This window comes from Portunus trituberculatus, chromosome 25, assembly GCF_017591435.1.
Source record: "Portunus trituberculatus isolate SZX2019 chromosome 25, ASM1759143v1, whole genome shotgun sequence".
Lineage (NCBI taxonomy): Eukaryota > Metazoa > Arthropoda > Malacostraca > Decapoda > Portunidae > Portunus > Portunus trituberculatus.
Window position 1 is genome coordinate 11,925,315 of NC_059279.1, and position 14,956 is coordinate 11,940,270.

Here is a 14,956-nt window from a genome sequence, read left to right on the forward strand (position 1 = left end):
GCTGCTTGCCTCGTATTTCTCCCGGGTGGGTGTGGCGGCAGGCTGAGGCGGGAGAGGTGAGGTGTATGCAGCACTTGAGCTTTGTGGCACACCGTCAAGGTTGCCACGTCCCTCCGGTGCTCCAGTGACGTGATACTTGCCACGCTCTCCTCGTCCTCCCCCAAAAGACGAAGAGCGCGCCTCTGTATCGCGTCGAGCCGGCTGGTGTGGGTATGGGCGCTGGACATCCATGTCAAGGCACCGTACTCCATACTGGGACGAATTTGTGCCCTGTAGAGAGTGAGGATGCCTCTCTCTCTCTCTCTCTCTCTCTCTCTCTCTCTCTCTCTAAAGTGTTAGAAAAGGAAATGAGTCACAAGCAGAGCCAACACTCATCGCACGTGGGAGAAAAGAACCATCGGCTTTCTTTTTGCCAGTATTTAAATTAAGCTTACAGGCTTCATCAAAATTTGTTCCATATTTTTGCTCATCTTGCAGATTGCTTGTCAAGAAATGCAATCGTAAACAAGGTTCCAAGGTATATGTACGTAAGTGTAAGTATATGATTTTAGAAGTTTCGGTGTTCATCCAGTCGCAAGGCTTGGCAACTCTGTGTGTGTGTGTGTGTGTGTGTTAGTAATAGAGAGCAGTAGTAGTAGAGAGCAGTTGTGGTATGTCTGCAGCTCTACTGGCAAACAAGTAAGCAATTTAGTTACTGCTTGGCATTTTTGTTATTATATTTGTGGCAGTTTTTATCATTATTATTATCATTACTATTGTTATTATTATTATTATTATTATTATTATTATTATTATTATTATTATTATTATTATCGTTATTGTTATCATTGTTATTATTATTATTATTATTTTCATTATCATTATTATCATCATTATTATTACTGTTAGTATCATTATTATCGTTATTGTTCTTTTATTGTTCATGTTGCTGTTGCTCTTGTTTTGTTTGTCGTCGTTGTTATTGATGTTGTTGGTGGTGGTGGTAGTGGCAGTGGCGGTGATGGTCTTGTTAGAATATGTATATGACCAAGGAGACAAGTTGGTTTTTAGCATTGTTAATTATTTTCTCCATCCAATGCCTAATTCCTTTAGCTCATTCACGTGCATTGTGGTGGTGGTGGTAGTGGTGTGTGTGTGTGTGTGTGTGTGTGTGTGTGTGTGTGTGTGTGTGTTTCTTGGCTCTTGAAAGTATTATTTTTTTTTAAAAAACAAGTTCTGTTGAAGGTCAAGATGATTAAATTAATTCACTAGGAAATTTTTTTTCTCTCTCTCTCTCTCTCTCTCTCTCTCTCTCTCTCTCTCTCTCTCTCTCTCTCTCTCTCTCTCTCTCTCTCTCTCTCTCTCTCTCTCTCTCTCTCTCTCTCTCTCTCTCTCTCTCTCTCTCTCTCTCTCTCTCTCTCTCTCTCTCTCTCTCTCTCTCTCTCTCTCTCTCTCTCTCTCTCTCTCTCTCTCTCTCTCTCTCTCTCTCTCTCTCTCTCTCTCTCTCTCTCTCTCTCTCTCTCTCTCTCTCTCTCTCTCTCTCTCTCTCTCTCTCTCTCTCTCTCTCTCTCTCTCTCTCTCTCTCTCTCTCTCTCTCTCTCTCTCTCTCTCTCTCTCTCTCTCTCTCTCTCTCTCTCTCTCTCTCTCTCTTACAAGGAACCTATTCCCACTGCAGCTACTGACGTTGTAAGCGGTTCTATGTGTGAAGTTAAGGTACTTCTTTTTTAACCACCCTTCATTGAAAGTAGCAAACCAGCTATAAGATTGAAAATTATGAATGAATTAACTGACTAATATACAAAAGGGAAATTGGCAGTTTTGAGATGATGAGTTCAGACTCGGTTAAAAGGTTAGTGAATGCTTGTAATGTAGAACAGTGTGCCGATTATCAGTGCCTGAATCATTAAAGGATCTTGAAAGAAGATTGGACAGATGTACGGATGGCGAAGATAGCAGGAAATTTGTAGGTACGTTTCGTACAAATACCGTAACTTGTATGCTATGTGGGTTCCCTTATTTTCTTATATTCTTGTATCTTTAAAAGTTTATACTGGCCGTTTTACGTGTCCATCTATAGAGTATGCTATCAGTGGCTTTCGCTCTTTCTCAGGACACGATTTGGCACCTACAATTAGTTTTTCTGTTGGAATGCCTTAAATGGTGACACATTTCCTGATCAGACGGATTTATGTATGTAGTCCATAAATGGTGACACATTTCCTGACCAAACGGATTTGTGTATGTAGTCCATAAATGGTGATACATTTCCTGACCAGACGGATTTGTGCATGTAGTAGTAATGTGAACCCAGCTTTAGTGTGCCGACGCCTTGTCCCTCCATCACGTATGCTAGGTAATCATGAATGAATCCGTATTGTGAAAAAGCTGCATAAGCAATTAATATCTCTAACTGAAAATAAAATACATAATGGAATGGAATGTCACTTGCATTGCTCTGGCTGTTTCATACTACGTATAGTACGCTGCTTTCTTAATACTTTGGTGAATACCATCTTTAATAAGAGAGAGAACGCTGAGCTGCAATCATCCCCTCTAAATATCTCGTAAACTTTTTTGATGGCCGATCGAAATATCTACGGAAGTTATTACACGAGTTTTCTCATCGTGTCTTCAACATTACGTATTTGCGACAATTGTTTTCAAATCTATAACGAGTCAAATATTTCAACTGCGACGGAACCTGTGAAAGTTTCGCAGGGAATATTTCTGGAAATGCACAGATATACCAGCTTGTGAAGTTGTGACGAGAGTGATCTTCGTAAGCAAATCTTGTTTTTTGTGAACCTTTTCTCTTTTCCTTTGGTCCTTCCCTTCTTTTTATTATTTCCTTGTTCCCTTCTGTTTTTTTTTTTTTCGTCTTTTCTACTCCTCACCATGATAGACACTAAATATGGACACAGTAATAGCCATGGTACAGATACACATTGTTACTAGGCGAAGAGATACCAAGGCGTCTTTTCAATACGCGTCTCGTGCACACCTACCTCATGTCTAGTTTCGTGAGGTGACAGCACAGCCCTATGGTGGTAACAGCGTGTTCTCCTCATAGTGTGGCACTGACTAGTGGTTTGCGGTAGTCTGAGGGCACTGCACTGGTGATGCTTTTCTAGTGCGAGAAAGTTGGCAAAATTCTTCACTCTTCTCCCTGGAGTTTTTTCTCCTTTAATGAAAGTTAACTTCTGTCATGAATTGTCATTATCTATATTTTTTTTAATTGTAAGTTTTTTGTTATTATCCTTTTATTCATTGATCAAAGTATTCATCTATTTACTGTGACTGGTGACGTTGTGCAACCCAGCCGTGGCGTTGCCCGATATTAGAAAGTGAACCAGTCACTCCCATCTTCGTACACATGCTTCACCCTCAGGGCCCCTTCCTTCTTCCTCTCTCCTTACAACTCTGCCTTCTTCAGTTGTCAAGTTTGACATTTCTACCGTATATTCTATCATAGACTAACCCAACCTACTTCATAATCTACAATCATTGTTAAAACAACAACAACAACGACAACACCAACTACTACTACTACTACTACTACTACTACTACTACTACTTCTACTGCTGTTACTGTTACTACTACTGCCACTATTATTAGTACTACTACTATTCCTACTACTACTACTACTACTACTACTACTACTACTACTACTACTACTACTACTACTACTACTACTACTACTACTACTACTACTACTACTACTACTAATAATAATAATAATAATAATAATAGTAGTAAGTAATAATAATAATACTATGATACTACTGTAAGCTGCTACATCATGTGCTGTACTCAGCTGACAATCAAGAGGCCGCTTCTCGTCACACTCGTGGAAAGAATAATGAACCGGTGAGGCACTTCTTATTCTGTACGTACCTGAACATAGGAGATAACATATATATGAATTAAATGATTGGTGAGAATGAATTTTGTGCTATTTCCTTTCCAACGATCTCCCTCAGTCAACAAAAGGTAAAAGAAGGGATGATCTCTCTCGGAAGGCGCGAAGAAACCTCTATATTGTAAACCAAATGTAAGTACCAAATATAGGTCAAATTATTATTGTATTATTATCGGATTTTTTCGTGTATGTGTGTGTGTGTGTGTGTGTGTGTGTGTGTGTGTGTGTGTGTGTGTGTGTGTGTGTGTGTGTGTTTAATAATAGTTTCTGAATAACCTTGCATTCTACGAGCACCGTCGACAACCACAACAATATCAGCAGCAGCAACAACAACAACGACTAGTTTGTTTGGTTAAGGGAAACTATAGGAAGCCATTTGTCCCTCACGTAGAGTCCCTGTAAGTTTAGCAGTGGATCCAGATTTAGGTGATGGTGGAAATGGAAGTGTCAGTGGTGATAGTGGTAAGGAAAGTGGTGATGGTGGTGGTGTCGGCCTCGCCTTAAAAACATTTTATGAAGCACAGGAAGCGACTAAAGGATTGAAGCCTGGGAAGGCCGAGTGTAGGTGTAGCTAGTTGCCAACTTTTATTTTCCGTCTAACCCAGTGGTTCTCAAACGTTTTCATGAGCGACCCTATTTGGAACATTTCATTCCTTCGCGACCCAGAGTAAGGTAAAGAGAAAGAAAATGTACAATGATTTATAGTTATATACACGAGCCTGCATGGGCCCACTGCCAGTCCAACATACGCGTTTGATACAGGAGTCATTCCTGTCAGAGACACCATTACGTGGTGCCCAGGAGGAGGGAGGTGGGGGGAAGATGAACATACATAACAAAAGTAATTTGTGGTTAAAGAATAATAATTCAATTTAGTAACTGAAATACACTGAGACACTGAAAGCATGTTAATGTTCCTGTGTCCCTGCGACCCATCAAAATTGATCTCGCGACCCAACTTTGGGTCGCGACCCATAGTTTGAGAACCACTGGACTCTAACCGGTATTTCTCTCTCTCTCTCTCTCTCTCTCTCTCTCTCTCTCTCTCTCTCGGGAAAAATTGCCAAAAATGATACAATTATTGCGTGATGCACTTCTTTTAAAAGAGATGAGTGAAATGAGACTATGAGAGACGTATTTCACTGCTATAATGCAACTGATGATAATCCTTAATATTTGTAATTATGATAGGGTGAAAAGTAACAAATACACACAAGTACTATATTATGCTAGATTTTAGAAGAAAATAAAAAAGACCACTAAAAAAACGGTAAGTGGCTGGAATAGACATTCTAAGTTTGTAGAAACAGAATTAGTAATGTGCTCTAAGAGATTATCTTGGAATTATTTCTGGACAAGAGATAATGGTTGAACAGAGATATATTTGTTTCTTGGAACTTATTATTATTCTACAGGTGTTAGTTTTTTTCTTTTTTTCTTTATAGAACTGTGGTATCCGTATTTGCATGTAGCACAACACCTGCAGAAGCGTTTGGTAGTTGCACGTACAAGCAGGAAGGGGTGCCATTGGAGAGTTATGTAGATGAGAATGAGTGGATGAGTGAGAAAGTGTGATCATAACGGCAACAGTATTTTTCACAGATAGTGGTGGAAGCTTTCACACAGGAGGTGGCCTCGCACATAACAAGGGTAGGAAAAAAGAGAGTTGAATTTACAGTGATCGCACGGAGTTCCTGCCACACCTGACCGGATTTCCTGGATATCCACCACAAATAAAAGTAGTAGTTGTGTTATAAATATTTATAAGTCCGTCAAGAAGGGAACAAGATTACAGTCTGTTGTATCATTTTACAATCATTATACATAAATCTTACTATCTTTTCTGTTCCACTATACAGGTGACCAACAATGGACGCTTCTAGAGATACTTTGATACAGGAAAGGACTGCCGAGATGGAAAATGAATTGACGAATGAAGAACAAGAGAGTGAGGAAGAGAAAGCACTGGTAAACGATGTGGAGGAGGACGAGCATGAACTGGAAGACGACGATGAGGAAGACGACGATGAGGAAGACGACGATGAGGAAGAGGAGCAGGATGATGAGGAAGAGGAGGAAGAGGAAGAAGAAAATGAGTTAGTGCTTGATTTGAAGCTTGTTGGAGACTGCTTCACTCCAGGTGACGATGGAGACGTGCCGCTGGCGCCCTACTTGAAGGGTTTCTTGGAGCTCAACAAGTAAGTAACGACTGTGCTTAGTACTACAGGCAGCGGCAACAGCAGCAGTAGAAGAAGTTATAATAACAATATTAGTAGTGAAAGTACGACGTCGTCGACGTCGTCGTCGTTGTCCTCGTAGTAGTAGTAGTAGTAGTAGTAGTAGTAGTAGTAGCAGAACAGCAGTAGCAGTGGCAGTTGCAGTAGCAGTTGCAGTAGTAGCAGAACAGCAGTAGCAATAGCAGTAGCAGTGCAGCAGTAGCAGAAGAGTAATAGCAGTAGTAGTAGTAGCAGTAGCAGTAGTAGTAGTAGCAGTAATAAAACAGCAGTAGTAGTAGTAGTAGTAGTAGCAGAAATAGTAGCAGTGGTAGCAGCAGTAGCAGTAACAGTAGTAGTAGTAGTAGCAGTAGTAGCAGCAGCAGCAGCAGCAACTGTAACAGCAGCAGCAGCAGCAGCAGCAGTGGTGGCAGTGGCAGCAGCAGCAGCAGCAGCAGCAGCAGCAGCAGTGTGGAGTGGTGGCAGCAGCAGCAGCAGCAGTGGTGGTGGCAGCAGCAGCAGCAGCAGCAGCAGCAGCAGCAGCAGCAGCAGCAGCAGCAGCAACAGCAGCAGCACAGCAGCAGGTGGCAGCAGCAGCAGCAGCAGCAGCAGCAGCAGCAGCAGCAGCAGCAGCAGCAGCAGCAGCAGCAGCAGCAGCAGCAGCAGCAGCAGCAGCAGCAGCAGCAGCAGCAGCAGCAGCAGCAGCAGCAGCAGCAGCAGCAGCAGCAGCAGCAGCAGCAGCAGCAGGTAGCAGTAGCAGCAGCAGTAGCAGCAGCAGCAGCAATGAAAGTACGAAGTGGCAGTAGTAGTAGTAGTAGTAGTAGTAGTAGTAGTAGTAGTAGTAGTGAATGCATGCGGTAGAAGTAGTATTAGAAAGCTATATATGATGAAAATTAATCGAATAAGTTAGCGAATAAACGTATAATAGAATGAAAAAAATAATTTCAGATTCATCAAGATGTTGGGGAAGTTGTACCATTTTGTAGCGTATGACGTCAAAGTGAAGGTAAGTTAATGCTTACTCAGTGGTTAATAGTAATGATATATCTATAGTAAAATAGAAGTAAATAGTTGTAAATCACTTAATATTTGGTAAAGATGACATGTAAATTAATGATGATATACTGTGATTGTGTGTTTTTTTTGTTTTTTTTTTTGTTACTTTAGTTGCATTTTCCAAAAACTGAATCGCGTCAGCTTATGGTCCAAATTTTGAAACCCGTTGTTGTCTCATCCCATTTCTTTTCAAAATTCAAACAAATAATATGCAGAGTTCAAAAATCTTAGAATTGTGGAAATCTTGTTAATCTGGCACGAGAACCATAAAAACAACCTTACACCCATGTAACAAAACCTTGAGCGTTTGGACTCTTCACTCATTGTTTCTCTATTCTCATTTTCAAATCAAACCTGGGTGTTGTATTTATGTGCACCACAACCTAACTTAATCCCGTGCCCATGCTCTTGAATCTTACCTAATTCCTTTGATTAAAAGAAATTTTTTGACTATTCAACTTCCACAGTAGAACACAGCCTGGCTTTCTTCCATTATTCCGAAAATCTTCATTCTTGGAGACTTCATTGTTCTTTGTCAGCTTTCTTAACCCCCTGGTGTCAAAATATTTTCTGAATTTGACGAAATTTGACTGTTTTGTTGTTACTGTGGTAGACTGTCACTGACATAGCAGAACTTTGAGAAACGTCAGTGTTAACAGATTCAGAAGAACAGTGACCGTGTCTACCACAGTAATAATACAACAGTTAAAAACAAAACATCGATAAAGAGGGGATAGAAGCGAAGGAGGGTAGCTTGGAAATCAAAGCTTTGGCAACACTATCAGATGCTTTTGATATGCTGTGTGTAACACAACGAAAGTTTCACCAAATAAAAAAAAAAAAAGAGGATAACCAAGATTTAGTACAAAGAAAGCCAAAAAAATCACCCGTATAGTCAGGCCTCGACGAAATCCATACTGGTAATCAAATAAGTTTGTGAAGTGCTGGATGTTTAAGAATCTTTGTTGAAGATAGATTAAAATTTTTGGATAGGCAGAAAATTAATGTATAAGCGATCACAATTTTCTAGGAACAGGTTGAATGTAAGGAACACTCGAACAAGAAAAGTTATATATTGATAGACATGCAAAGTTGAAAGAAAGGGTGCGTTTCCACCAAGCGAAAGAAATCGATTCAATTCATGAAGAATCAGCACGATTCATGAATCGTGGTGATTCGCCTCATTAGTTTCAATGTAACCATTTACAGCGGGCGAATCGAGTCAATTTAAGCTATGCTGATTCATGGCGATTCAGAATCAATGATTGGTTTCGACCCATTTTTCATCAGTCAAGGCGATTCAGCCGGGAGTAAGCACCATGCTAGTGGATGTTCAAATCAATTTAGTAAGCGAATAACGTGCTATATATGATCCCAGTGATCCTGTGCGTCGGAATCATGTACATGTATTGTACTGAACCATAGCTGGAAGGAACTGCTGCAGCCTACGAATTACTATACATTATTATTCTGCATAATTTTAAAACAAATGACACATGGACATAGTTTTACATTTTCATTTGGCAATTGTAAGAAGTACGAGTATCGCATGTCTTTGAAATGCGTGGTACGTACAGTACAATGTAATAATTAACATAGCTATGTATTTATCTTAATATCCTCCGTATACCGTTAAGCCTAAATAAAGAGTAGACTAGATGTGATAATATGTATCAACTGGTGCGCTCTTTTCTTCCGCGGTGAATGTATGTATCAGTAATCATTTTGTCCTGCCACACGAGAGCTCCACCTGGCGAGACAAAGTATTCTCTCAGTGGCAGGAACAGACATGGCTTCTGCTGTATGCCTGGTACTTTTTGTTGATGACAGGTTCCACTGATATCTTAAATTATTCTATGGTTATCCTAAAGAAATCCTAAAACCTCTCCGGATTTTTGACCAAATCAGGGAGCAAATGTCCGAAGCTCACAAATTCAGGTCTTCTGAAATTAATTACATGTACCCATACTCGTTGACGACGCCTACACCTACTCATTCTCAGCCACTGTAACACTGCTATTTCTGCAAAAGCTAATACGTCAATACTTCCTAAAGGCTGCTTTGGTACTGTATCATCTGAATGTGAATCAGTCGGTTGGAACTATGCAGATTCAAAATGACTCAATTCAAATGATTCTTCATGAATTGAATCGATTCGATTCGCTCGGTGTAAACGTACCCTAAGGGTGTGTTTACACCAAGCGAATCGAATCGATTCAATTCATGAAGAAACAACACGATTCATGAATCGTGTTTTCACCACATTGGTTTCGATGTAACGGTTTACATCAGGCGAATCGAATCAATTCAAATCATGCTGATTAATGGTGATTCAGAATCAGTGATTGGTTTGGACCACTCTTTCATCAGTCAAGGCAATTCAGCCGAGGAGTAAGCACCATGTTAATTGACGTTCTAATCAACTTAGTAAAAGAGTAACGTGCTACATATGATCCTAGTGAGCCGAAATCATATATATATATATATATATATATATATATATATATATATATATATATATATATATATATATATATATATATATATATATATATATATATATATATATATATATGCTAAACCATAGCTAGAAGGAACTGTTGTAGCCTACACAATAGCCTAGACAATATTATTCTGCATATTTTAAAAACAAATGGCAACAGAAAGCGTTATGGACATGGTTTTACATTTTAATTTGGCAAATTTAGGGTCTATCGTTTACCTTTGAAATGCGTGATACAACGTAATCGCCAGTCAGCCAGGCACCAGCCAGAGTGTGAGAGGGGTGTAAACCTCCTTATATTATCCCCTTGGCCTCTGATTTCGTTCATTAAATACTACGGCAAGGTACTTCACAAAGTAAATATGATAAAATAATAGAATTAACATAGCTGTATTTGTTTTAATATCCTCCGTATACCGTTAAGCCTAAATAAGGAATAGACTAGATGTGATAATATGGTATCAAGTGGTGCGGCCATTTCTTCCGCGGTAAATGTATGTATCTGTGGATCCATTCTGTCCTGCCACTCGGCAGCTCCACCTGACGAGACAAAGTATTCTCTCAGAGTGTCACGAACTGACATGGCTTCTGCTGTAGGCCTTGTACAGTACATGTCTGGGCAAACTACGGACCGCGGGTCGCATGCGGCCTGACAAATGTTAGTAAATTTGAAAGAGGAAGTTGATAAACAACGCCAAATAGTATTGTGTGCATTTTGTTTTCTTCCCGCAAGTGTGCACATGAGTGTGAGTGGCTTTTTCTTTAGAAGCCTTTAATTTTGTATTTTAAATATTAATGATTTTGGGTTAATATAGTATGTGGCGCTATAAAAATGTGATTTTTTTTAATGTGACCTTATCACGGAATAGTTTGCCCACCCATGGCCTAGTACTTCTTGTTGGTGACAGGCAACATCTTACATTATTCTATGGCTATCGTAAAGAAATCTTAAAACCTCTCCGGATTTTTTTTTTTTTTTTTACCAAATCTGGGAACAAATGTCAAAAGCTCCCAAATTCAGGTGTTCTAAAATAAATGGTATGCACCCATATTCGTTGCCGACCCCAACGCCTACGCATCCTCAGCCCCTGTAACACTGTTATTTCTGCAAAAGCTAATACGTCCATACTTTCCGAAGGCTGCCTTGGTACTGAATTATCTGAATGATGTGAATCAACCGGTTGGAACTATGCACATTCAAAATGACTCGATTCAAATGATTCTCCATGAATTGAATCGATTCGATTCGTTTGGTGTAAACGCACCCTAAATATACCACAATAATCACCATCCTCATGTCATCATCATTATTATCATCATCATCATCATCATCGTTGTCATCATTATCATCAACCTTTATTATTTTATTCCAATACAATCCTTTTATTTCTGTCAGCAGTCCGTCTATGTATATACATATGTCTAATCTTTCCCGTGCAGTGTCGTATGTACCCTACAATATCCGAGTTTCCTTGACAGACAGCGGTGGTGCAGAAGAAGATGGCGAGGGAAAACGGCCAGCATTACGTCAATTTGAAATCAATGATAAAGTACGAGATGGAAAATAGTCTTTTAGTACAGAAGTCCACGTCTGGCACCAAGGCAATTCTTCTGCTTCACCGAGGAATGGGTAGGCGTTGTAATAGTGGTGGTTATCATTATTATTTTATTCATATATAGGAGTGTAAATGACATGCAGTTTGTTTGTAGTGTTGTGGCTGTAAATCATTGCGCTTTTTTTTTTTTTCTTACGTTAGTGAACTTAGCAAAAGGTACAGAAAACACTGCGAAATAATTTTCGATTGAATACATTACTTTCTGTGGAAAATCGTTTTTTTTTGGGGAGGGGTTGGGGAGCATTAATTCGAGTAATGTGTGTTACATAAGAGGCCGTAAATCAACAAAATCTTGCTCACTGCCAGTGAGCAGGACGCCGGGGTCCTGGAGAGAGAGAAATAGATCACTGCCACACTGCCTTGCAAAGACAAGATGTGAAGCGCATTATAAGGAAATGTATTGCATATATAATTCAAGGTATATAATACATATAGATGATTAATGATAGTGTTTAAGAAGTATAGATTTGATATAGATAAATAAGAAATGCCACTATCACACTGTTATCGATTAGTGCATTTGTATTTCACCTATTTTACTAACTTCCTTGTTGGCAGAGTTTACTTGTCAATTCCTGAGGGAGATGATAAAAGAGGAAGAGGAACCAAAGCTGGGTGAGATTGCTTCGAAAATCTACTTGTCCACAACGGGGAGTTACCAAGCTACCTACCTGAGGGAACCCTTCTCCTGCGTTTTGAAGCTGTTACCTACCCGAGCTACCCTCAGGAACAGAGTGTGTAAAGAGATGGTTGTAGCAGTTGAGCTACGAGGGTTAGCAGTAGTAGTGGTAGTAGTAGTACGCAGTAGTAGTAGTAGTAGTAGTAGTAATAGTAGTAGTAGTAGTAGTAATATTACTGCTATTAGTAGTAATAATACTATTACTATTACTGCTACCACTACTACTACTACTACAACTACTACTACTACTACTACTACTACTACTACTACTACTACTACTACTACTAATCATGATACATTTTTTTTAGATATAGGATTAGCAATAGAGGTGATAGGAATAAAGTTAGGTGTGTGTGTGTGTGTGTGTGTGTGTGTGTGTGTGTTTTGAAAGATGTTACCTGACCGAGCTCCTCTCAGGAACGGAGCACGTAAAGACATGGTTATAGAAGTTTAAATAAAAGAGGTATCATTATTATTATTATCATTAGTAGTAGTAGTAGTAGTAGTTGTTGTTGTTGTTGTTGTTGTTGTTGTTGTTGTTGTTGTTGCTTTTGTAGTAGTATTATCATTACTACTACTACTACTCACCACTACCGCCACTTAGTAACAGCTGTAGCAGCAGCAGCAGCAGCAGTAGCAGCAGCAGTAGTAGTAGTAGTAGTAGTACTACTACTACTACTACTACTACTACTACTACCACCACCACCACCGCCACCAGCAACAGCTGTAGCAACAAGCAGCAGCAGTAGTAGCAGTGTAGCAGCAGTAGCAGCAGTAGCAGCAGCAGTAGCAGTAGCAGCAGAAAGTAGTAGTAGTAGTAGTAGTAGTAGTAGTAGTAGTAGTAGTAGTAGTAGTAGTAGTAGTAGTACTACTACTACTACTACTACTACTACTACTACTACTACTACTACTTAATAGTAGTAATACTAACTAAGTAGTAATAAATGAAGTAGTTACTTAGTTAATAAGTAATAACTAACTACTCGACGTCTGGAGGTGGATGTTGCTCAGATGACTTCACTCCGAAGGTTGCTTACTGAGAGACAGGAGGGGAAGCAATATATTTACTCATTTTAGTAAGAAATGTATGTGAAGACACGGGAATATCTGATATCGTCAAAGATTCATGAAAGAAAAATGTGACACGTCAGAGAGAGAGAGAGAGAGAGGTTACAATTACTTCATTATCTTGGTTTATCTTATGGATATTCTTTTATGTTGGTGTGAAAGTTAATAGGCCTACAAGGGTTCTGAACGAATACCCGCTGGGGATACATGAGAAGAACGATTTGTTGGTACATGAATCGTCTATTGTAAGACCTGGACTAGACAAGTATTATTATTACGCAAGGTATTGATGAATTCATGAACATCTTTCAGGTACTAATAGATGCAAGAGTAGATTTTTTTCTTTTTTTGCCATAACACAGATACGTTAGCGAACACATTCATTACCATTTACTGAATTTCTGACTAATTGATCAGTAATGAAAGAGTGAGAACGTCCTTTGGGATGAAAATAAAATGTGTGAAATTTGTAGAAAACAAAGAATATGAGTATGTGACATATTCATAGTTACACATTTCTTCTGGTGCGTGGTTATCGCAGGTCGCAAAAGGAAAGGAGGAGGCGGAAGAGAAGGTGATGAGACTGTTATTCGACGCCATCAAGTCAATAACAGAGACCTATGACGCTGTTCAGAAGATCTACAGTGAGAATAATCTTCTCGACATGAGTACCTGGAGCCAAATTCAATCCAAGAATTCAGGAGATGGACCATGAGGAAAAACTGGTAAACACTGATACAGATTGTGAATAAATGTAACGCGGAGAAAACAAGTGACCAAGATGACAAGCTGAGAGAGAGAGAGAGAGAGAGAGAGAGAGAGAGAGAGAGAGAGAGAGAGAGAATAAGTGTTGGGGAAAAGAAAAGAGAAAAAGAGGAAGGAAAATGAAGAATATAAACGTGAAAATATATGATGAACCTGGTGAGGAACTTAAAGATAACTGTGTTGACAAATTCTTATTGGACAACATGTATACTTATAGCAAGAGGTGTTATAACTAGGCTAAGGCTGAGTTTGGGTTATCTCGACTAATACAGTGATTATACGAATTATTTCTGTTGTTGAAAAACCGTAAACTTATTACAATAGTTATAAGGTTGAGATGAATGATATGATTGATATGCGAAGGTGTACTTGTATCATGTGTTTATATGTGAATCGTCAGTGTAGCAAGCAATGAAATATAAAGAAGTGCATGTGTGTATAGCGTACATGAGTGAATGTATACTGTATATATATATATATTTATATATATATATATATATATATATATATATATATATATATATATATATATATATATATATATATATATATATATATATATAAAGAAATAGTATATAAGAGAAAGAAAGCGAGTTTATAATAGTTTGTCTTAGAAGTGTGGTGAGATCGTGTGACAGGTACATAGAACACATGGAATTTGTTTAATGGGTGACTGAGATGATCCACTACATACTTATCGGAAACACAAAGAATATTAGTGAAGTGTGGAATAAACTTACAAGATTGTATGAACATAAAAGTAATAGAAATTAGAATTGATGTTGATTTGGGCGAACTAAAAGTACCTGTTCAATGGCTTTAGAGCAGGTGTGGAGAAACTACGGCCGGCGGTCTACATGCTGTCCACTCGACAGCTGTTAGTAAGTTTGAAAGAGATAGTTAATAAACAACGACAAATAATAGTTCGAGCACTTTAATTTCTTCCCGCAGGTGTGCATACGCGTGGGAAAGTGGCCTTTTTTTTTAAAGCCTCTTATATTTTGTATTTTAAATATTAATTATTTTGGGTGAATATAGTATGCGGGCCTATAAGATTGTAGTTATTCTTATTAACGTAGCTCTAGCACTGACAAGTTTGCCCAGCCCTGCTTTAGAGGAACATTTCCGTATAGCTAATTAGACGACAAAGAATAAAA

General features: G+C 38.9%; 1 protein-coding gene and 1 pseudogene across 4 annotated transcripts in view; one reads left to right on the forward strand and one right to left on the reverse strand.

The window, feature by feature from the left end:
* The window catches only part of LOC123508567, a 35,936-nt pseudogene extending 32,396 nt beyond the window's left edge, over window positions 1-3,540 (reverse strand).
* Window positions 1-14,266, forward strand: part of LOC123508572 (ceramide-1-phosphate transfer protein-like) — a 48,555-nt gene extending 34,289 nt beyond the window's left edge. Inside the window, exons 1-6 of one of the 4 annotated variants that reach the window (XM_045262334.1) lie at window positions 575-678; window positions 5,759-6,097; window positions 7,061-7,118; window positions 11,151-11,301; window positions 11,846-12,021; window positions 13,576-14,265. In XM_045262334.1, coding sequence (XP_045118269.1) covers window positions 5,769-6,097; window positions 7,061-7,118; window positions 11,151-11,301; window positions 11,846-12,021; window positions 13,576-13,749 — 888 coding nt within the window. In that variant the 5' untranslated portion in view covers window positions 575-678; window positions 5,759-5,768 and the 3' untranslated portion in view covers window positions 13,750-14,265. Of the gene's footprint in view, window positions 1-574; window positions 679-3,783; window positions 3,848-3,953; window positions 4,032-5,758; window positions 6,098-7,060; window positions 7,119-11,150; window positions 11,302-11,845; window positions 12,022-13,575 lie in introns of those variants that run through there. The other 3 variants (XM_045262336.1, XM_045262338.1, XM_045262337.1) reach the window with 3 other exon arrangements.
* Window positions 14,267-14,956: the final 690 nt, after the last annotated feature.